The sequence below is a fragment of the Mauremys reevesii genome, unplaced genomic scaffold (genome assembly GCF_016161935.1).
Source record: "Mauremys reevesii isolate NIE-2019 unplaced genomic scaffold, ASM1616193v1 Contig118, whole genome shotgun sequence".
NCBI lineage: Eukaryota > Metazoa > Chordata > Testudines > Geoemydidae > Mauremys > Mauremys reevesii.
The window spans coordinates 20,470-44,870 of record NW_024100736.1 but is presented as its reverse complement, the minus strand read 5'-3'; the positions used below and the strand labels follow the sequence as shown (position 1 = coordinate 44,870).

The window sequence follows — 24,401 nt, the reverse complement described above, 5'->3', positions numbered from 1 at the left end:
ACATACAGTACTGGAGTTAAGGGAATTGTCACTTTTGGGCATCTGTTTTCCAAACCATGAATAATATAATACATCCCAGACAGATTAGGAAACAAACATTTATTATAAACTGGTAGTTTTACAGATCTATATAAGTGATCATCAGCTTTTTTCAGTACACAGACTAAGAATACATAATCTGAACACAGCCCATTAGAGGCACGTGGTGAAAAGTTAAAACTCAAATAGTCTCATGCTCTTCGACAGTTGAAAGTGTCCCCACCACAACTGAACACTCATAACGGCACTTACACAATATTAACAAAATGGACTGACTCTGCTACACAACAGGCGCTGCTTAGGTCATCTTTGCGTTGCATAAAGAATATAACTGTTACAGTCAAAAGGATAATTGAGAAACAAAACTGGATCCCATGAATTATATGTAGGTACAAAGAGATTGGCAAAGACAAAAGAACATGGACAATCAGATCATAAAGACATTGTACATAAGCACCATAATACCTTCTGTAGAGCGACAGACTCTGGCTTTTAAAAGAAGTGCATAAACTAGAGGGCAGGTTAACATAAAGGTAAAGCCAGAAAAAGCTGCCATTTTATAATATCACCAGATTAACTCTCAGGATTTATAAAACCAAGAATGAAATATGGTTACACCGTGTGTGTGTGTCTTACATAAAAGGCCAAATTCTATCTGTTCTTTCCATCCACATGGAATTAGTGCAAATTAACACTACAAAAACAGTTATTTTGTGCCAGTGTTCAGGCCAGAAAGCAACTGAAATATACCTTAGTGGGGAAGTATCAGAGGGGTAGCCGTGTTAGTCTGGATCTGTAAAAGTGGGGAAGCTTAGTGGGGAAGCCATTTACAAAGTGTCTGTACATTAAAATATCCGTCCCATATATATGGGAGAAACTGTGAAATAATAGCTTATCAAAATGAGTTCTTGGGCTCTTTGAGTGCTTTGTTTGTAATTTTCCTAATTAATATAAAAACCAAGGGCCACTTTAATGGTCTGATTGTGGCATCCTACCCAGTCATTCAGCAACCTAGTCTCATTTTCTGGTCCCAGTCTGACTCCCTAAGCCCGTGCTCTCACACCTTCAGGTTTGGTAGGTGGAGAGAGAGAGTGCCTCACACGGTTCAACAGCAACTCCCCCTCCAGTATTATCAACTAGAAGGATGCTGGTGAACTGCAACCATTCTGAATGGGAAACAAATGAGTCCTCAGACTCCAGGAGGAGGATGACAGCATTCCAAACCCCACTGAGAAAAATCATTCAAAAGCCTCCCAATAATCAGCCCTGTGATCTTTACTAACTTGCTTGTTTTGGTGCACTCCAATTGATACAGCCAGCATCAATTTCATATTAGATACTCTATTTCCTTTATCCTGGAAGTATAACCTGCGCTTGCAGTGAGGTTAGTGATCCAGTAGTTCTTTACTGTTGCTAACTATTATGATACTATAAAACTTGCATCAAGAACCAAGGCAGTCTTGGCTAATGCTGCCAGCATTTATAAATTAAGTGGAAAGCAGCCCAGTGAAATGAGCTATGAAGGTCATTGTGACTGTACCATAAAAATGTAGAATTTAATTCAGCTTGAGGTATTCTGATGCCATAGAAAAACATCCCCTTGCACTTTCATTTCTTTAGAGGAAAAATAAAGGAATAAAAGCCAAACACTTTGTCATCCTGAAAGAAAAGCTATCAACAGGAGACAAAGTTTAATGTGGTTTTCTATTCTTACCTGCCTCCAAGGCAATGACTTTTTTGATAAACTGATAAAATAAGCAATATTGCCTTTACAGATGGTAAGTACAAAAGGATATTTGTGAGTTGCTTGAGTATAAGATGGTATGACAAATCTATTTTGATTTGGTATTGGTTTTAATACCAATGCAGTATACACTTCACCCAAATGTGGCTTCACCCCAGTCAAATGCATATTTAAGAGAGCAGTAATTACAAAAAAAAATTAAAGCCAAGAGCTAAACCATAGGTGGTTTCCTGATAGTCTTTTAATGTGTAGCTGATTTAAAGATGCTGTTGGTTTTTTATTTTTAAAATCCATACTATATTGATAGCAGTTTGGGATTGGGGGTTAGAAACTAAGGCAGTTCCTTCCAACTTGGGGGAAAAACAAAGCCACAGCTTCTTTGCACAGTGATCTGTTCTCCAATTATAAACAAGAACAAACCAGTTATTTGAGAAATCCTTTTGGTTTGAATATTCCTGAGAAGGCTAGAGGCTTATCAGCTTTTTCCTTCTTTTCATGCTATTCCCAAATTTTGCTTCATTTTTTCATAAACCACATAGCTGATGCTGACAGCTGGAAGCACTTTCATGAAGTTTGGGCCTATGCCCCTATAAAGTCCTAGGATTCCTTCGTTAGCAATTATCCTTTGAAAGAGTCCAACCATGTTTAGCTGTGGGGCTCCTTCCAACAGGGCTAGAAAAGAAAAGGAAGATAGCAATCTCCATCATTCAGCAGTTCTAGTGATGTTAATGTTCTAATCATATAAAGCTCCTCACTATATAGATGCACAACTTATCACCTCTAACCCTACGGACTTTGGTACAGAGTCTTCTCAACACTATTTCCTAGCACAGCAAGGTCTGCTCTCAGTTGTTAAGTTTGGGGCAAGTCTCTTTCAGCTGCAGACCTGTACCTTGGAACTCCCTCCCATGAAAGGTCCACAAGAATACCTTGCTGGTTGCCTTAACAACATGCTGGAAGTTCTATTTGTCCTGTTGATCTATCCTCTCCTGTTTGAGACCTCGCTCTTCCATGCAGTTTCTACTACCTTTCTTCTCACCTATTTGCAACAGTTGGTAACAGAGTAGCAGCCGTGTTAGTCTGCATCCGCAAAAAGAACAGGAGTACCTGTGGCACCTTAGAGACTAACAAATTTATTTGAGCTAAGCTTTCGTGGGCTACAGCCCACTTCATCGGATGCATAGACTGGAACATATAGTAAGGAGAACATGAAAAGGTGGGAGTTGTCCTACCAACTCTAAGAGGCTAATTAATTAAGAGCAAAAATTTTTGTAGTGATAATCAAGATAGCCCATTACAGACAGTTACAAGAGGTGTGAGAATACTTAACATGGGGAAATAGATTCAATGTGTGTAATGGCTCAGCCATTCCCAGTCCCTATTCAAGCCTAACTTGATGGTGTCTAATTTGCATATTAATTCAAGTTCAACAGTTTCTCGTTGGAGTCTGTTTTTGAAGCTTTTCTGTTGCAAAATTGCCACCTTTAAGTCTGTTACTGAGTGGCCAGAGAGGTTGAAGTGTTCTCCTGCTGGTTTTTGAATGTTATGATTCCTGATACCAGATTTGTGTCCATTTATTCTTTTGCATAGAGACTGTCCGGTTTGGCCAATTTACATGACAGAGGAGCATTGCTGGCACATGGCATACCTATCACATTGGCAGATGTGCAGGTGAACGAGCCCCTGATGGCGTGGTTGATGTGATCAGGTCCTAATCACAATGTGATCATCATAGGACCTAATCACAACAGCCATGCCATCAGGGGCTCGTTCACCTGCACATCTACCAATGTGATATATGCCATCATGTGCCAGCAATGCCCCAAAACACCAGGCCCTTTAAATCACCGCCAGGGAAGCTGGTCCAGTTCGGCACGGCATACCAGCTCTTGCTGGTACGCCATACCTGACCATACCGGCTTACTTTCACCTTTGGATATAATGCGGTTTCACCTATAATGCGGTGAGATTTTTTGGCTCCAGAGAACCATGTTATATTGGGGTAGAGGTGTATTTTCACACCTCTTGTCAAACTCTGTAATGGGCTGTCTTGATTATCACTACAAAAAAAAATTCTCTTAATTAACTAGCCTCTTAGAGTGGTATGACAACTCCCACCTTTTCATGTTCTCTGTATGTATATCTATATCTCCTTACTATATGTTCCATTCTATGCATCCGATGAAGTGGGCTGTAGCCCATGAAGCTTATGATCAGATAAATTTGTTAGTCTCTAAGGTACCATAAGTACTCCTGTTCTTTTAACAGCTGGTCAGTGACCCTTTGTTAGTGGTGGACGTATTTTCCTTGAGGGTCACAGAGCTTTCCTCTACACCACATTCCTTGGTCTCCTCTGGCCATGCATTTGCTCTGGTGTTTGTTTGTTTGTTTCTTTTTTTCTACTTCAGTTTTGTCCTTTAATTTTACAATATGATCTTTATATAGATTATGATAGGAGCTCCATAAATGGGTTAAAATACATAAGGTGAATGACACAAATCTATAAAATATAAATATTAACACACACAGAGCTGGAATCTGTAACATGAAGGTTGTGTCAAGCACTAACGAAGCCAATCAAAAGTTTAGATGGGCAAGGTCAGTATGGTATTAGACACCTTAAAAACAGGCATACTAAGTAGGGATTATTCTCCAAATTATAAATACCTTTAAAAGATATTCTTCCCAAATCTCAATTCTCACCTTGAGCCTGCATGCGAGTTCTGATGAGAGCAAGAGGGTAGCTGGCTAACTGACCACAGGTGCTGGAGACAGTACCACATCCGAGCAACACAAAGACACCAGGGTTAGCAGTGTCTGATGCATAACGATCTAGCCAAGCAGTCTTCAAAGCCTGCCAGGAAAACATAAATGGATTTGAATGCCGTATATAAAAGTTTATACTAGATAGTTAAGCAGCTAACAACAATATTAAGGTGCTCCTTTGCCTCCATAAAAATATTACAAATGCATTCATGGGCTCAATCCTCCAAGGTGTTGAGTGCTCTGCCTCAATCCAACAAGCACTTAAGCATATGCTTAACTTTATATGTATATAAGTAAGCCCAGTGACTTCAGTGGTATTATTTAGATGCTTAAAGTAAGTGCATGCTTAAGAGCCACAGCACTCAGCAAGTGGAGGATCAAGCCTTATAGATCCACAAGCACCACAAATTAAAAGTTAAAAATGTGATAGATAAAAATATTAAATTGCCTTTTCAAGTTTTATTATGAGGCACATTTCTCAGAATTAAGTGCCTATACTCCAGTTACATGAGACAGACTGTGCACAGAAGGCTGACAGAGGTATTTCAGACCAAGTGCAGGTGGGAAAATGAGTACCACAATAGAAGATCCCTTATAGAAAATGCCATCAAGTCTCACCACTGCTTTAAACTTGGGCCTTCAGCTCAAGCACTTCTGCTGCTGGTCTAGACTGGGAAAATGAGTCTTTAAAAAGTATACTATGTGTTAGCTAATCTGTGTTAATTAACATATTTTTAGAGACCCCTTAGCACCCAGTGTAGGCAAAGAGAGTGGATATTTAAAAACATGTTAGCTAGTCCTGGTCAGTCTTAGGGGTCCTATTTAGGCCTTTATAGGACAAAAATCAACACTTTAAACCATACCCAGAAGCTAATTGGTAGCCAGTGCTACAAAATGAGCCATTGGTGAAACATGTTCCCAGGGCTTGTCTACACATCAAATTATTCTGAAATATCTATTTCTGATTAAATTTATGTATGGATGTTCTTATTCTGAATTAGTTTAATCCACTCCCAAAGTAGATTAAGATAATTTGTAATAAAGCACTCTTATTCTAGAATAATAGCATCCACACATGAAGTTAATCAAGAATAGTTAATCCACTTTGAACTCACACCCGAATATATATCAGATTCATTTTGTGTGTAGACAGCCCCTCAGTGTGAAGCACATTTCTGATATAGTCACATTAATATAATCCAGTCATAATGAGAGGGAATAATTACATATGTTCAACTGTATGATAGCCATAGGGCTACATAACATACAATAGCCATCAGGTGTTTAGGGTTTAAGTTTGTTGTAGAAGGGATGTGCTCAAAAAGAAAGATATGAGTACATTGCATTGCAACAACCAGCTGTCTAATGTTCTGGTTTAAACCTACCGAAATCCACTTCCAGATCCTGCAACACTTACTCATGCCAGCAATGCCGTTGGATGTTACAGGGGAAAAGAGGTTGACTATGAAAGGATCACCTACTTGTGTAAGGGTCTGATCCTGCCACTTTATCTCCCTGTAGTAGTAGCAATATTTATTATTTGTATTACCAAAGTACCTAGGAGCCCTAGGCACGGACCCGGACCCCACTGTGTTAGGCACTGTACAAATACAGAACAGAAAGATGTCCCCTGCTCCAAAGAGTAATACATTTTCTTTCAGAAAGAAAACAGATAGATACAAAATAGATAATTCAGGCCTGCCTGGGAGAAGCCCCTCACCCCCTGATTGGCTGCCTTCTCCACTCACCTGCCTCCTGGGAAGGGCAGCCATTCAGGGCTGCTGCAGGAAGCAGGCAGAGCTCTCTCTCCCGCCCCCCTCCCCCCATCAGCAGCCAAAGTGGTTCTCACAGGAGGGGAGGGGGGCACAAAAAGGTTCAGCAGCTCAGGATAGTTCTGCTCTCTCCTCCCCAGTTTCCTTCCCGTGAGCACTGGCATCGCTCCTCTGCTCCTCTCCTTCCCATCTCCTCCTTGCAACACCAGGCCTGGGAAGGAGGAGGAGACTCCACTGCAGCTGACTCCCCACAGGCCTGAGAGAAGAGGTAAAGAATCCCTTGGGGTGAGAGCTCCCACAGTGGGAGCCAAAATCATCTAAATCCAGACAGACCAAAACCACAATATAAATGAAAAAACAAACAAACAAAAAACCCACATGATTCTGGGGGAATCTCATGATTTTGGTGGGTCTGACTCATGATTTTTGAATCATGGGGTTGGCAATACTGTAACACAGTAAGGACAAATATGTGAAAAACTGGCCCTGAGCATACTACAGCGGATATTTTTGAATCCACAAATAAGTGTAACTACAAGTAAGTTACAGATGTGAGTGAATGATACATATTTTAAGAGGGTAACAGGAGGGCAGTTCACATTTGTGTGTGTCTAAAGAAATAATACATGCATCAAGTAAGTAAACTGACCTCATAGACAGCCAGGTCTATACCAGCATAAGGAATTATGCCCAGAATGTTGGGTACATAACCTTTGTAAAAGGCTTTCAACCCTTCTCTTTTAAAAATCTTCTTAGCACAGTCAAACATCCCAGAGTATTGGCCTGTTTTACCCACAGCCAGTCTGGTCTTTAAGACCTGAAGGTAGAAGAAACATAGAATTAATTATTTGACAGGTCACGAGACAGCTTACATATAGGTAACCTGGCACAACAAATCTTTGCATACTCATAAGTTTCTATTTCCAAAAAGTGAACCTCTTTGCATTTGCTGCTTAAAATCTCCTTTGTAACAACTAGAGTTAAGGTTTGGTTAGCACTAGTTTTCTCAAGGTTTTATCATTTGTGAGAGGAATAGCCCACCTAACAAGCTCATGGTTGTGAAGGAACAGGGTGTACTTTTTTAGTCAAAATCAGAATAAGATGAAAGTTGTGATTTGCCTTTTTTCCCCTTCTTATGTTCAAGAGACAATTTTTTAAAAAACAAATTACAAGATATCTAGAGCCTCTAATTAGGGCTGTTGCTTAGCGAAATTAGCATTTAGAAAGCAGAGACTGTGCAGGAACATGAACTAATTCCTTCTAAGGCTTCACTGGATCAAGCTTTTCAACTGAGGATTGCAAATCATATTGAAAACATTAAAAAAAGACTCATGACACCCTTATGAGATAATTAAGGGATATACAGGGATCACTTCACTCACTACTGAAATGCAACACAACAGCTGTTTAACAGCGCCTGTGACTTTACACCAGCATTGCAAGATAGGGAGTGAAGAACACCATGTTCAAATGAAACTGCCAAGGGATTTCCCTGAGCAGGAATTTGGCCTGCTTGGAAGTCTCGTAAGAGATGGCTCATATGTGATGTCTGACACATCAGCATCCAATCTTGGCCAGGAACACCATAGAAACCAGCTTTACTGCAATAATATGGCACGGTTGGGAAGATGGGAATATCTTAGGGCTTTTCTCTGCTCTAGGTGCTATAGTACCACAGGTACAGACCTGTAGTATACCACTGCAGTGCCATAGTGCAGACGCTTCCTACAGCGATGGAAGGGTTTTTCTGTCATTGTAAGTAATCCACCTCTCTGAGCACCAGTACCTATGTCAATGGAAGAAGGTTTCCACTGACCTAGCCACATCTACAGCAGGGTTAGGTCAGCATCACTATGGCATTCAGGGGTGTGAAAAACTCACACCCCTGAGCAATGTAGCTACGTCAATCTAAATTTTAAGTATAGACCAGGCCTTATTGTAGAACAGGGCCTACATACCTCCACACTCATTCTTGTGTAGTTCACCACTTGAATATAAAATGACCAACATTGTAACATTTGGTTGCTTTATTCTATGTGCTTAGAAGCCAGCTGTGACTTGATTTTTTTAAGGACAATAATGACCCAACTAAAAACAAAAAATTCTACCACAGTTTATGTAGAATGCCATTGTTTTTTTTATCCCCACAGAGAGACACTCCTTATCAGAAAGAGTTCAGGGTGAGTCACCATTTTATATCAGCAGCAAAGAGTCTTGTGGCACCTTATAGACTAACAGACGTTTTGGAGCATAATGCTCCAAAACGTCTGTTAGTCTATAAGGTGCCATAAGACTCTTTGCTGCTTTTACAGATCCAGACTAACACGGCTACCCCTCGGATACATTTTATATCAGTTTAAAATCTTGCTGCAATGCTTGAACAGACCTAAATCCTAGTCCCAGCACACAGCTTGGGCAACTCTGCTGTGTGATACTAGAGTCATTCATCTTTCAGGCAGAGGAAACGGATTTTCTACCCAGGCTGCAGAATGAAAAATAGCCACTCTGGAGCTATTATTCTATTCTTGAGGCTGGAAAAATTGCTGCAATACCATTCTGAAAGCCGCTACCTGTTGTGTGGAGGAATAGCAGCAGCGACTCCACAGAGGAGCAGATGGATCTGCCCACTCTGCCCATAGTGCAAGGAAAACCAACAGAGGTAGCTTAACTTCATCTGCACAAGCTACCTAAATCTAACCCCAACTTTGCACACCAGACCTGTATTGGTTCTGTTGCAGGCAAGGCCTCCTCACCCCATGCCAGGGACTTGGGCCCTGTAATGGCAGGGACTCAAAGGAGTGCCCCCTGGTGGTCTGATGTAGAACTGCAGTAAAATTTCTGCTTCAGTTCCCCCAGCAGGTTTTCAATAAGTTGAACAACAAGGAGTCCGGTGGCACCTTAAAGACTAACAGATTTGGGCATAAGCTTTTGTGGGTAAAAAACCTCACTTCTTCAGATGCATGCTTAAGAACATACATAAGAACATAAGAAAGGCCGTACCGGGTCAGACCAAAGGTCCATCTAGCCCAGTATCTGTCTACCGACAGTGGCCAATGCCAGGTGCCCCTGAGGGAGTGAACCTAACAGGCAATGATCAAATGATCTCTCTCCTGCCATCCATCTCCATCCTCTGACGAACAGAGGCTAGGGACACCATTCTTACCCATCCTGGCTAATAGCCATTTATGGACTTAGCCACCATGAATTTATCCAGTCCCCTTTTAAACATTGTTATAGTCCTAGCCTTCACAACCTCCTCAGGTAAGGAGTTCCACAAGTTGACTGTGCGCGTGAAGAAGAACTTCCTTTATTTGTTTTAAACCTGCTGCCTATTAATTTCATTTGGTGACCCCTAGTTCTTGTATTATGTGAATAAGTAAATAACTTTTCCTTATCCACTTTCTCAACATCACTCATGATTTTATATACCTCTATCATGTCCCCCCTTAGTCTTCTCTTTTCCAAACTGAAGAGTCCTAGCCTCTTTAATCTTTCCTCATATGGGACCTTCTCTAAACCCCTAATCATTTTAGTTGCTCTTTTCTGAACCTTTTCTAGTGCTAGAATATCTTTTTTGAGGTGAGGAAACCACATCTGTACACAGTATTCGAGATGCGGGCTTATGCCCAAATAAATCTGTTAGTCTTTAAGGTGCCACCGGACTCCTTGTTGTTTTTGTAGATACAGACTACACGGCTACCCCAATACTTGACACCAATAAGTTGAATTATGCTTATATACAGTGAACAATGCCCCTTCAGGGATTTTGTTTATTTAATCAACAGCCAAACAGTGTGTAAACAAGCCTTCTCCTTCCCTAAGTTCCCAGGCTTCTCCTTTGCCTGGAGCTGTGCAGTCTCTACCCTGAGATCACAGGGGATCTCCCAGGCCTCCCTGCCTCAAGAGCTTTGTAGTCTCTCCCCTCTGGAGCTGTCTCTCTTTATGTTTCGGGGACTGTTCCTCTCTCCAGGAGCCTCTGCTACCTCTGGGCGTAGCTTCCTACCCAGCTCCTCTGAAGAGCTCTCTTCCCAAGAGCTTCCTCTCTATGTTCTGGTCTCCTGCCTGACCCTCAGAACCATTTATAAAGCAAGTGTTCCTTTATTTTATTAATTAATTACCACACAGCTGCTTATCCAATTAACTATCCACAGGTGGATCTGGATTGGCTCGTTTGCCTTAGCCTGTCAGGCTAGATGCTTGGCCTTCAGAGGGCCAGTCCCAGTGGCAGGGCCACATTCAGGAAAGTATTTAAGCACATACTTAACATTAAGCATATGCTTACGTCTTTTACTTCATGAGACTTAAATACACACTGAACTGTTCTGCTGAACAAAGATGCTTTCCAGACTTGGAGACTTAGCATGCAATTTGTGACAATCCAATTTCTAACATTTTCAGAGACAAACAACACAACCCCCAACACATATGCACATGGTGGTTTGGTTTGTTTGTTTTTTTAAATGAGGCAATTTAAATAAAATAAAACTCAGAAAATAGCAAAACCCCACATAACACTAAACACCAGAAAATCTAAGTATAGAACATCTCATGTTGTATTCCAGAAAGTGTCAAGTAGCATTATGGTGTGATTCTGAAGGAGTAAACCTACAGAATTCAAGTGAAAGTCGTGATGTAGGCAGAACTCCTGTAATGTTTCCACAAAAAAGCCTTATCTTGCTCTTGGTGAAGTCAATAGGATTTTTGGCACTGACTTCAGTGGGAGCCCGGTCCTCTCTTGCTTACCTCCATGGGATAAATAGAGGTTTGTGCTGTTGCCCCAGCCAAAGAACCAGATACAAATCTTTCAACAGTCCCTATCTTTCCATCTTCATTAGCAAATATCTTCTTATACTGTGTAGGTAAAATACATAAAGACAAATATATCATACATCTTTCTGAGGCAGGTAGAATCCACCAGCAGAAGCAGAAATATGACAAGAGGTTTTCCCACAAAGTTTGCATCATAGATGTCCAATTAACACAACTTAAAAATATTTACATTCCAATTCTTTGTGTAATGCTTTATAAAAACATAGATCTTCCAGCCTGTGAAAGTCCTTTACGTTTGGTCCCACTGAGTGGGATCAATTCTGCCCATACTATAATGGCATGGGAACACCACTATAGTTAAGGTTGCCCCAAGACATTGGTTTAAAGACCAACCTTTCTAAATCCCCTAAAATTGAGTTGGTTAGTCTTTGTAATTTGGTATGCCTCAGGAGGGTACAGGGTAGGATTAGTGACCCAAATTTAGAATCATTTGTGCCAGGGGTCCTGGACATATAAGCCTTAGAAAAAACTTTCTTTTTTTAAATAAAGGTTGCAGGGGGGAGGGGAATCTAGAGATCAAGCTATTGATATGATGAGGGTCAAAATAGTCTAGATCTCTCAAATTTTATCCAAGGCAGTGCTTTGCACACAATCTTTGAGGGACCCAAACTGAGAATAGTGTTTAAGAAAATGTACAGTAACTCCTCACTTAACTTTGTAGTTAGGTTCCTGAAAAATGCGACTTGAAGCAAAACCAATTTCCCCATAAGAATTAATGTAAATAGGGGGGTTTAGGTTCCAGGTAATTTTTTTTTAATATATACATACACACATACACACACATATTATATCCTTGGGGGGCAACAGTTTTAGGAAGAAATCACTGGAGACACAGAGAGCTGTGAACCTTGAAGCAGCCATTTATTGCCACCACAGAACTAACCAACAGCCAGCCAAAACTGGCTGGGCTATCCCCTAATAGCAACACAAGATTCTATTACCATGACAACCAAATACACACACACACGCACACACAGAGTATAAGTTTTAAACAAACAATTTAATCCTGGTACACAGCGATGATGATTGTGAAACTTGGTTAAGGTGGTGAAATCACAGGATGGGCTATTTCCCAGGGAATGCCTTACTGCTAAATGATGAATTAGCAATCGGCTGAGGGTTAACCCATTGTTGTTAATGTGGCCTCGTACTCTACAAGGCAGCACGAATGGAGGCAGCATGGCAGAGAGAGAGAGAGAGAGACACACCATGTGAGAGAGAGATGCGCATTGCCCCTTTAAGTACGCTGACCTCACTCTAAGGCCTGGTCTACACTGGGGGGGGGGGTCGAACTAAGGTACGTGACTTCAGCTACGCGAATAGTGTAGCTGAAGTCGAACTACCTTAGTTCGACTGACTTACCCGTCCAGACGCGGCGGGGTCGAACTCCACGGCTCCAAGGTCGACTCCGCCACCGCCGTTCGCAGTGGTGGAGTTCCGGAGTCGACCGGAGCGCGTGGGGAGTTTGAACTATCGCATCTTGATTAGACATGATAGTTCGAACTCCGAGAAGTCGAACTCACCGCGTCGACCCGTGCGGTAAGTATGGACCTACCCTAAGTACATTGCCTTCTTAAGTAGATCAGCAAGTTGAGACAGCAGCTTATGCTGGCAAGCTCCCTCCATCCTGAGCCCTGTCATGTGTCCTCCTGCTCTATGGAGATGGGGTAAGAAGGGTGCAGGAGCAGGGGCGAGGGGGACACCCTGACATTAGTCCCCCTCTTCTCCCCCCCACCCTGCACAGCAAGCAGGAAGCTCCGGGAAGCAGCTCCAAGGCAGAGGGCAGGAGCAGCACATGGAAGTTGGGGGAGGGACAGCTGAACTGCCCGGCAATTGATAGCCTGCTGGGTAGCTACCGCACAGGGAACTTAGGTGAATGGGGAGCTGATAGGGGGGCTGCCGGTCCACCCTGGTTCCAAGCCCCCACCAGCTAGCTGCAATGGGCTGCTCTTCCTGCAAGCACTGGACGAAGCAGGCAGCTGCCAAACAACGTTATAAGGGAGCATTGCACAACTTTAAATGAGCATGTTCTCTAACTGATCAGCAACGTAACAATGAAACAACTGGGATGACTTAAAGTGAGGAATTACTGTACGTTTTTACAATGCACATGTACCAATACAGAAAAGCAGCTAGAGAATTTTCATTCCCACCATTTTATATGCTTTAAAGCTCAAGTCTAAGTAGTCTGAAATCCAAATGGTTAGTTGGATTGGTTCGAAAATTTGGTGTCTCTCATGAGGGCACAGGGTAGAGCTAGGGATTCAAATTTGGGGTCACTTGACAAAGAGGTTCCCAGTTTACAGGTCGTCTTAAAAAAAGTTTCCTTATGCTGCCCTGTACTGTTAAACTGAAAGTTACTAATCACTGGATGAATCAGAGCTCATTCTGTTTGACTGCTGCAAAGTCATCCTTCAATTAACATAACTAAGGATAAGTTAATCACAAGCACCCATAGAACACAAAAAGGAATTTTGAACTGAGTGGTTGTAGTGCTACAATTTGAGAGTCATGAGTGTCAGTTTTATTTTGTGGGGAATATAATCAAAATATGAGGGGGGGAATTAGACATGTGAATGCTTAAGAACATAAGAACGGCCATACTGGGTCAGAGCAAAGGTCAATCTTGCTCAGTATCCTGTCTTCTGACAGTGGTCAATGCCAGGTACTTCAGAGGGAATGAACAGAACAGGTAATCATCAAGTGATCCATCCCCTGTCGCCCATTCCCAGCTTCTGGCAAACAGAGGCTAGGGACATCATACCTGCCCATCCTGGCTAATAGCCATTGATAGACTATCTGCCATGAACTTATCTAGGAAAGGAGGGCATTATGGAGAGGAGGAGCAGTACATGTGCTAATGGGATGAATTGGGTAACTGCTGAAGGAGGGTAGAGTTAAAGATTGGATGCCTTAACTCCGCATTTCCTGGTTTTCAGAAGTTTCAGTTTTGATTCACTCAACATTCTGCAAGGAGACGACATATCACTAAGCAACCCTAACTCTGCAGAAATGTTGTTTTTTTGGTCATTCAATACCTATATGGTTGCACTTTTATAACAGAAGAGAACCCTGCATTCCTTGCACACCCACAACTCCAACTTAAGTGAATGGGTACTCAAGGAATGGAGAATTAGGCCTTATGTGCACCATACCACTTGCTATAGGCAGCCAAATACTGCAGTCTTGTCTTTGTTCTGCCTGAGTAGTTGTATCAGTTACTGATAAGCTAAGCTGAGGAAGGAGTAATGTATTGAGGGATGTAAGCAATAACTGCACATTAGGGCAAATTACCACCTCTCATCAGAAGTTGTAAATCAGATATCCTATACACAAAGGATAATTTTTTAAAATAGCTTTGGGTTTGGGGTTGTTTGTTTACAGCACAGAAGAGTGTTGATGTATTGTACATTACTTTGCTCTTACTTCTGGTCCTAGCAAGACTCTGCCATCTTCACAGATCAGAAAGCAAAGATCAGTTACTGGGTGTTCTACAATTCCAAACTAAAACTGTGATCGCAGGGAGATCTCTATTCCAAAGGAGGATTAGGCCTTTAATATGTTGTGTAAAGCTGATTCAGAGGTAAATATAACTCTGAAATCCATGCTGAGGGCATCTTACTGCAGCACAATGACATTTGACTTAAAAGGAATCCTGTACATGGGTATGTGTTAGGCTAAAACAACATGCTAAATTTTTATGTGGTTACTATTTAGAAATCAAAACTGAAGTATTTAACATTCGAGCACCTCTCCATAAAAAGTTACATAGATAAGTAAGTAGCTTTAAACTCAAATGATGCGAGTTTGATTTCTTGCCTACATTGTTCACAGTACAACAGTAATAATCCACATTACTCACATATTTTATAAACCAGTCATGAGACTATTTTAAATTTGATCAATAAAACCATTATATATGTATTTTCATCATCTTTGCATTCTTTGTTTTTCAGTATTAATGTTCATCACCTTGATTTAACACATTACCTGTTCATATGCCCAGAACTTAATAGCTGTTTCAGGTGCAATTTTAATAACATTCACACCATTTCCCCTCCAAAGGGAACGGATGCCTCCTTCTTTCACCATCTGCTTAAGGCCACTTGATATATTCATTTTATTTGACTTTGAACCATGAACCTATTAACCACAGTAAGAAAAAGAAATGCTTAGATTGGATATAGGACTCATTTTTAAGCAACAAAGGATAATGTTGTAGTAAATACTTAAGTCAAAAACCCCTAGAAGACAGACAGTATAATTACTTGTCTCATAATTGAATACCTGTAGTCAATCTGAGATGCTGCAATATGACTGTAAACTAAGGACTGTTTTCACACCATTCATTATCTGTTGTATTTCTTGAAAACTAACACTATAGTAACAATATTCCAGTCTTTCATTTTTATAGCAGTTGTGATATTTCTTCCAAACTGGCTACTGGTTCAAAAGGGAATATAAATGCTCATTATCAAGAGAAATGCAATATATTCCTTAAAATGCATACTATAGAAACACTACATAATGTGCTTTTTAGATTGAGTAGTACTTTCTATGCGGCAGACTCAGAAAACATAAAGCAAGCTACTGTTTAAAATCCTGTAATTTTGAAAAAATGTATGGGAAGTGTGTAAAAAGTGTGAAATGTATTGCTGATCTTAATACACTGTTGTAGTTTATACCAGCACAACTGATTTTGATAGGGTAGATGTATTTTCCAGTATCAGTCTTTTATTAATCATTTCAGCTATCAAACAGGAATGTATTTAATATAATATCTGTACAACAATACACCACAAAGCAAGTCTCATTACAAAAATGCAGCATTTGAATTTTTTAAAAAAAGCAGCAAAATGCATAAAACAAACATGCAAGCATCAGGGTGCAAAAGACATCTACAAATTAGGGCCTAATCCTGCATACCATTATGCCCACAAGAATAGTTAAATGTAGTCTATCTTTGCAGGATTAGGACCTAAGTCAAAACAAATTATGAAACAGTTTTAAAAGCACAGTGAGAGCCTCTCTAGAAGTAAGAAGCTATATTCTGCTATTAATTTACAAACACTCCCAGCCAGCTGGAACTCCTCTAAAAAACTGCCACAACATGGCCCACATTATGCTAAAGGGGAAAAGTGATTTACCAGAATTTAAAATTGCTTAAGTGTTGCAACTCACCTGCATCATGACTTTAAGGCGATCTAATGGTGCTGTACCTGTTCGAGAGACGGCACCAGCCACTCCTCCTGATAACAGCTGTCTCCACCATTGCCCAGACTTTTTCTCTTCCTCTGTGAATTCGTCTGGGATAGTCAAGCTATCGCCTATATCCAACACCTGTCACAATGCAAAGCAGAAAGCGGCAATAACTATATTTCATATTTAGTGATTTTACTGATAGTTCTGACACTGGCTTGACTACAAATAGGCACCATACGAAATGACAATGTATAAAAAGTTACATTAAAGACATAAAAATAGCTATCAATAATCTGTAATGTACATACTTGAAATGTATAACAATGGAATGAAATTACAGTAAGAGCAATTCTATACAACAAAAATCAAAAGTGACCCTTTTTTCTCTTTAAATATATTTAGACCACCACCACCCAAAACCCACCATTTCAAAGACAGCACCATCATCATTAAAAATTATGACAAACTCCTTTCTTGAGCACAGCTGTAATGAAGACATTTTGTCAAGCTCAGTAAAGCTTTCCAGACAGTGTCCAAGTCCAAAATGCTTACATGCTACTAACCTTTCATCCAGGCAGTCTTTAAGGATTAGTTTGATAATCTCTTAAAGATGCTGTCAAGAGATTAATAATTCAAGGTAATTTATTCATGTATTTTACAGACACACACATTTAAAAATAGCTTTCTATTATAAATAAATATAGCACCTAATTATATGAATCATTTCACTAATCCATTACGATTTTTCTTGTTCCAACCAACAATTTTACTGAATGTTTTGAAGAGACATTAGTGACTATCATTCAGTTGTGAAAGTCTGAAATCTCCCTGCCAGATGGGTGTTTAGTTTAAAATATTTACTGTTCAACTTGAACAACAGCGAACATTACTAAAGGTGACAGGGGACTATGGATTTTTGTAAATAACTTAAATGCATACCTTCATTTTCATCATATAATATGTAATAATAATAAATTAGAGGGACTGCACCATTTAATACTATTAATACAGTTTCACATATGAGTTACATTTGCTGTTAAAAAGAGAGAGTGAAAAATCTTTCCAATAAGAGAAAGCAATTACTGCAAAGTAGCTGGGGAGTGGGAGGATTAATTTTTTTCCTTTAATAAAGTGAGTTATATTTATACTGTTGCTGAATTTAATTTTAGATGCTACCACTCTTAATGCCCCAAGTCCCCCTCATCTGTAAAATGGAGATAGTACACTCTGTAGCATTTCGTCTTGTTTATTTAGACTGCAAGCTCTTCTGGGAGGAGCAAGATTCTGGACCTTAGACTTTTCACTGATCCAGGACTAAACACTCATACTCACACAAGGATACTTGGGGCAGGAAGATGGGATAAGAACACCACATCTGGGGAGGAAAAACACAAACTATACCAGCTGTCTAAAGCTTCTCAGAAGGCTTGAAGTTCTAAAATTAGTTCTGGCAGAGATGGATTTGGAAGCAGAATCCAGGTGAGGAGTCAAAGATGCAGGATAATCTCTCTCTCTCACACACACACACACAAATATATCTACATAAAATAGATCTCCTTTAAAATACAAGCTGAACTTACAGTAGAATGTTTCCAATAACGGATTATTTCCTCTATGTCTGTAGCTGGGTTAAATAAAAAGTGATCCCGCCATTCATTCCAGTCCACTGTCATTGTCCCATCAGCATCAATGCTGAAATTAAAACAAAACAAAAGTATGCAAAATATTAAATTGTGTTTGGAAAATAGTAAAAATAAATAAAATATCTGGTTACTCTACCTGCAAACTTTTTCAGGCTTAAAGTCCTGTGAACCCATGCAAACCAGTCCTCACACGAGTGTGAAAATCCACGTACAGCAGTGGATACCAATCTTATAACTGTCCAGTAAAACGAACCATTTTTCCCAACTGAGGTATGGGGGAAGGGGAAGCGGACATAACAAAAGTCACGTTAATGAAGTACAAATTGACATCCCTTCACATTTCCAATGCCTTCAATGCATTGGAAATCACACTCTGCAGTTGTTTGAAGGACAAGAAAACAATGCAGTGCACCATACTACAACTTAAGCACCATACCTACCGTAAATTTGAGATGTTCGATTTATGAATCTTTCAATTTTATGAACTCAAATACTTAGTATAGTAGAATTCCTATTCTACACCTCTGCCCCGATATAAGGCGACCTGATATAACACGGTAAAGCAACGCTCCGGAGGGGCAGGGCTGCACACTCCAGCGGATCAAAGCAAGTTTGATATAATGCGGTTTCACCTAAAACGCGGTAAGATTTTTTGGCTCCCGAGGACAGCATTATATCGGAGTAGAAGTGTACTATCACATTTGGAAGGGTATGACTGGCTCTTTAGTACTCTAAGAAAGGAAAATAGAGCATGTTTTTATTGTTAAACTGGAGGCCAACTATTTTTGGTTATGCAGATAGGTGTGATACCTAAATATTAGCATGACTCAGATTCAGTCTTAAATGAATATGAAAATAAAAACTATCAATAGTCTATTGATTAGACTATTTGCTAATCAATAGTTATCTTTGATTAAAAATTATCCTTTTATGTCTGATTTGGAATTATGTAAACATGTTTATGAACAATCATTTGAAGAATACACAAAGTCACAAACACTGACTAGAAATAAGAATAGTTTCTGACCTTTTTAGAATCTTTTCTGCCTGTTGTTCTGAAATATTTATACTCAATATCTTGAGAGACTGGACAATCTCTGACGCTTCAATTTTTCCTTAAAGCATTAAAAGAAAATATGTACAAGTTAAAAGCTTCTTCAAATCTTGGTATGTAAACTCACATGATAATGATCTTTGTTCTACTTAAAAATTTGGGAAGTCTTTAAACTATCGTTTAGTACAAAGCAGCCCAGACCACTTAATACACTTTTACCCTGAAGTCCTAAATGATATAATTGGATAATATCTGCTCAGTCTTTGTAATACATAAGTGCATCACAAACACCTAATGAGTCAGTCTCCCTCTATCAAAGAGGGAAAAATATATTTTCTAACAAGAGACTTCCTCACAGCTCCTCCAGCTGCAGAGCAAAATTCCTTAGGTCTGCCATCTTGAAGGCTGTTAACTGGAGGAGAATATAATCCTTATATAATTAGTCATTTGACTATGATGTGGATACTCAATCAAAATTACGAGTCTGCTCCTACTCCAATGGAAATTAACTGGAGAGGATGCAAGTTCCTTATTAGCAATACAAGTTCCATCTCAGCAAACTTTACACTCCAACAAAAAAAATTTATCTCCATTTATTACATACAATATTTACATTATACACAATATATTTAGGTCCTTGAATGTTTTGGGGAAATAACCATTTTATACTGAATTATTCTGAAATCTAGTTCAGAAATTGGTATCACACATTTTTCTTTCAAACAGGTTTTTGAACCCCAGGTCAGGTGAAAATAAAGACATACCATCATTGTTTTTGTCCAGACTCTTAAACGCCAGTTTCATTTTTTTCTCATGGTCTTTAAGGTACTGCATAAATTCTTCAAAGTCCAGCTGCCCATCCTCGTTAGAATCTCCAGTTTTAAAAATTTTCTGTTGAGAGAAAAATAATTAAGGAAATATTATTGATCAAAGAATGAATGAAAGAAAAGTGCTTTGTAATATTAAGATCTGCACAATCAACCGTGACCGGCATCTCACATTGGTAGAGTTTGGGAAAGAAACACTTTTCCTCGCTCACCAAAACCGACCCCCCCAATTGAACCTCAACACACCCCATGCTGGGTAGGAAAGTATTGCTACTTCCATGTTATACTAAAATGACTGTATGTAAGACAGTCATTAGGAAGCAATGATAAGACATATTGAGACAAATAAAACACACTCTTAAATGTAGTTCTACCTATGAAATTATCCAAGAGTTAAATACAGCCTATATAAATACATGTTTGACACAGGGATGAACTGGATTCAGGTTGTGTTCTTACTTAGGGCATGGCTACACTTGCAGATGTAGCGTGCTGGGAGTTAAACCAGCCTTTGGAGACCGCAGCAGGGAAAACGCTGCCGAGTGTTTACACTCTCAGCTGGAAACCCACTGGCGTGGCCACATTAGCAGCTCTTGCAACGCCACAAAAAGCAGTGCATTGTGGTAGCTATCCCAGCATTCAAGTGGCTGCAACATGCTTTTCAAATGCGGGGGGTGGGGTGGAGTGTGACCGCGAGTGTGTTGTGTGTATGTTGGGGAGAGCGTGGGTTTTGGGGTGTTGAGAGTGTGTCAGCATACTGTCTTGTAACTTCAGACCCCTCTTCCCCCCACCAATCTCTCACACACTCACAGCAAGCAACATTCCACATCAATGGCTTGCTTTGTCCCAGAGCAGATAAGCATGCTGGCTGTCAGAAATGGAGCTTTGAATAGGCATATACACATTCCTACAGCCGATTCCAAAACAATGACAAGAGTGGCCACTTGACTTAAGGCGATTATGGGATGTTTCTGGAGGCTGATCAAAGCACAGTAATGCAACACCTTGTTCACACTCACATTGGGCGTTTCAGCCGAGGCGCAACAAGCGTTATGCTTCTCATGGAGGTGGATTACCAGGAGCGCTCCAACTGCAGAGTCCAGGCGCTCTAAGTGCCTTGCCAGTATGGATGGGTCAGGAGTTAGGGCACCTGGGGCTGCTTTAATGCACTCTAACTTGCAAGTGTAGCCAAGCCCTTACTAGGCATTTAGTCTACGTTCAACACCTTGCCCTGCTTGTGTCTAAAGAAGTGACAAAAATGGAGAGTTATAGCATGCTAATCTCTTACAGCAGGGATTCCAAACTGTGGTACGTGAGCTTGATGTTAACTGCACAAAAAAAATTTAAGGTAGGATGTAAATTAATAAAGTTTGAGAATCACTGATTAGAGTATAGAGTTTAAGGTGAAGTTCTGCTCTCATACTTCAAGATGGATATGAATGCCTAAATTCCACTCTCCCGACACATGTCGCGTTCCTAATGAGACAGGATACAGAATTAGAGATGCACTGGGTGGATCAGAGACTGATCTGAGAGCAGAATTCTGAAGAATATATTTCAAAGCGCCTCATGGTACATTTGAAATCTCTGCTAAAAAAAAATAAATGAATGTGTTTTTAGTTTAAATATTTTCATACAAGTGTGATGAATCAGGGCCATATCTGTACAACTTATTAATTCAGTTTGATATTGTGAAGCTGTATTACGAAAAACTGCTGTATTATGAGTGCCTATATGTATGTCGATCCACTATTGCTGACAGGGCCTGTAGAAGATACAGGGAAAGTGGGAAATACTTAAGGTTAACAATAGTACTGAAACTCACAAAGGTCATGATATAAAGTAGCTGAAGCTTTAGAAATCCAGTTTTAGCTTAACACGTCCAAAGACAGTGGGGGTAGTAGAAGCAGTGGAACAAGAGAGATCCGTAACCGAGAGGGGTTAAATAAAGAAACACACCGGAATAGAGGAGCCACACAAGAAGAGGAAGCATGAGGCAAGAGAAAGAAGGGGTCAGAAGCTGAGTAAAGGGCTCCAGGAGGAAGAGGTCACCCAGCATGTAGCGTCCTCATTAGGAAAGGGAGCCCTACCTGCTTTCCTGCACCCAGATGGCCCCAAGGGACAACGATCCAACTCCAAAGAATGCCCTGGAGTGGTGAGGAAACTGAGGTGGAGACATGCATTTAGTGTCTGTGGTTTGTATAATCTGTACTCTCCTGTACTTTATTGTTAGACTCTGAGCATAGTTTGTGTGTGTTGACTGCTTGACAACTGCTGTGTGCCCCTAAGAGTTAAATTATAACCAGAAGTTTCACACCTTTGGGGTGGAGCTCTGGGAAAGGTGTGTGTTTGAGTAACTGGGGTATCTCAGAGGCCAGCACTAGTCCTAGGGGCCTAGGACAGGTAGGCTGAGGAGCTCCATTTCTGAGGAGTGATAGCAGCCACGGAGGAGCCAGTGCTGCAGCCTGCTGAGGCTCCAGAAGCTTAATACACCCCAGGAGAGCCCTAGCACAGAGGCTTTGGATTCCTCTCACAGTGGCTCTAGTGGGTGGCCAGGAGGAATTGCTTGCTAGGATCTGAGACAACCAGTTACATCCAAATGTGCTCATTGTATAAATACAACATCTCTGCCAATTTATTGCTAGTCTGCACTCTGGCACTCCCCATTGCCACTCCTGCTCCTGAATAGGATGGGATTATAAAACAAATGAACCAAGAACCTAACATAACTCAAGTAATTGCAAATCAGGGTTTACGTGCACTAAAACAAAAATGGTCTCCCAAGAACTTCCGCATCAGTTCCATTCTACTTACCTTAGCCACCCACTCATGTACTAATGATGTGTTAGCTGTATGAATTATATTACCACAGGATTTTATGCAAGCCTTGTCATAAAATGCCTTGCATACCTATGGCACTTATATAGGTAGGTAATCAATCTCAGTACAAATTTGTATGGCTATTCTGAACTATGACATTTTACTGAATCCATATTTGCTTACTTTGATCTGGAGACAAGATCGCTCAATATGCAATAAGTGCTCATTCCACTGTAACCAGTTACAACTTACTGAGGGCATGGCTACACTTGTGAGTTAGAGCACATTAAAGCAGCCCGGCACCCTAACTCACGATGCATCCACACTGGCAAGGCATGTAGAACACCCAGACTCCACGGCTGGAGCACTCCTGGTAATCCACCTCAGCAAGTGGAATAACGTTTGATGCACCCCGCTGGAGCGCTGCAGAGCCAGTGTGGATGCCCTGATCTCTTAATGCGCTCTGATTGGCCTCTAGAAGTGTCCCACAATGCCTGTTCTAGCCACTCTGGTCATCACTTTGAACTCTACTGCCCTGCCCTCAGGTGACCAACCATCAGACCCCACCCTTTAAATTCTCTGGGAATTTTGAAAATCCCCTTCCTGTTTGCTCAGCCACGCATGGAGTGCTCTCAGTGCATCTTTCCAGGTGACCATGCCTCCACGCACCAGGTGATCCCCAGTATGGAGCAATGGTGAGGTGCTGGACCTCATCAGTGTTTGGGAGGAGGAAGCTGTCCAGTTTCAGCTGCACTCCAGCCATAGGAATTACAGTACCTTCAGGCAGATATCAAGAGACATAATGGAAAGGGGCCATGACTGGACGCACTGCAGTGCAGGAGCTGCAGAATGCCTACCACAAAGCTCGCAAGGCAAACTGCCACTCTGGTGGTGCCCCCGCGACCTGCCGTTCCTACAAAGAGCTGGATGCAATACTTGGGGGCGACACCACCTCCACTCCAAGGACCACCATGGACATTTTAGAGCCCAGTTCCACAAGGCAGGAGGAGGAGGAGGAGGAAAGTGGGAATGAGGGTACTGAGGAGGAAGACACCCCGGAATCCCTAGATGCATGCAGCCATGAGCTGCTCTCAAGCCAGGAGGAAGGTGGCTAGTCATGGCGGATGGTGCTTGGGGAAGGACAAACACCAGAGGAGGTTCGGTAAGCAACTTTTATTTTGGGAAGGAAGGTATTCGGTGCAGGCTCTTGGGGCGAAGAGGGTTAGGGCTGTATGCCTAGATGCAGAATAGGGCATTGATGTGCTCTCTCACATCGCGGTAATCGGCCTCAATGTGTAGGGTTACATCATCCCTATGCTGCCTTGGTGGAAAGTTACAGCAGCAGGACAACAAGAATAGAGGAATTAGATAAAGTTGTTATGAGAAAGTTGAGAGCTAGCCCGTGGGAGACAGACGCCAGGTGGCCTAACTGGGATCAGATAAGTTGCATGGGAAATGGGAAACCAGTAAGCAAAGGGCCATGCATGTAAAAGTGTGTGTATCAGACAAAGAACCAATCAGCAGCAATGTAATGTTGGTGTGTCTGACGTTTGCTAATATGGAAAAGCCTATATAATATGATGCATTGTAAATAATAAATGATTCAGCTTGCAATCATATTGGTTGTTGTGCTTTATCCGGCCCGCATGCAACGCAACATCAATGGTCTCTTCAAAGGTCTCATCCAGAACTTGGGCAATGCGC

At 41.0% G+C, this 24,401-nt stretch overlaps 1 protein-coding gene across 1 annotated transcript; it reads right to left on the bottom strand.

Moving 5' to 3' along the window:
• Positions 1-84: 84 nt before the first annotated feature.
• On the bottom strand, positions 85-23,498 carry LOC120392826 (calcium-binding mitochondrial carrier protein SCaMC-1-like). The gene is made up of 10 exons (XM_039517514.1): positions 23,475-23,498; positions 19,815-19,941; positions 19,024-19,111; positions 17,934-18,045; positions 16,333-16,491; positions 15,142-15,294; positions 11,065-11,172; positions 6,971-7,138; positions 4,487-4,637; positions 85-2,455 (listed from the first exon to the last, which is right to left on the bottom strand). The coding sequence occupies exons 1-10, from the start codon at positions 23,496-23,498 to the stop codon at positions 2,277-2,279; spliced, it is 1,269 nt and encodes a 422-aa protein (XP_039373448.1). The 3' UTR covers positions 85-2,276.
• Between the last annotated feature and the right edge of the window lie 903 nt (positions 23,499-24,401).

Coding starts and splice junctions, on each gene's coding strand:
- LOC120392826 (XM_039517514.1), bottom strand. CDS start 23,498: ATGTCTCTTGATATCTGCCTGAAG. Junction 18,046..19,023: donor GCAGAAAAGATTCTAAAAAG/GTCAGAAACTAT, acceptor TTTTAATTTCAG/CATTGATGCTGATGGGACAA. Junction 4,638..6,970: donor TAGACCTGGCTGTCTATGAG/GTCAGTTTACTT, acceptor TTTTCCTGGCAG/GCTTTGAAGACTGCTTGGCT.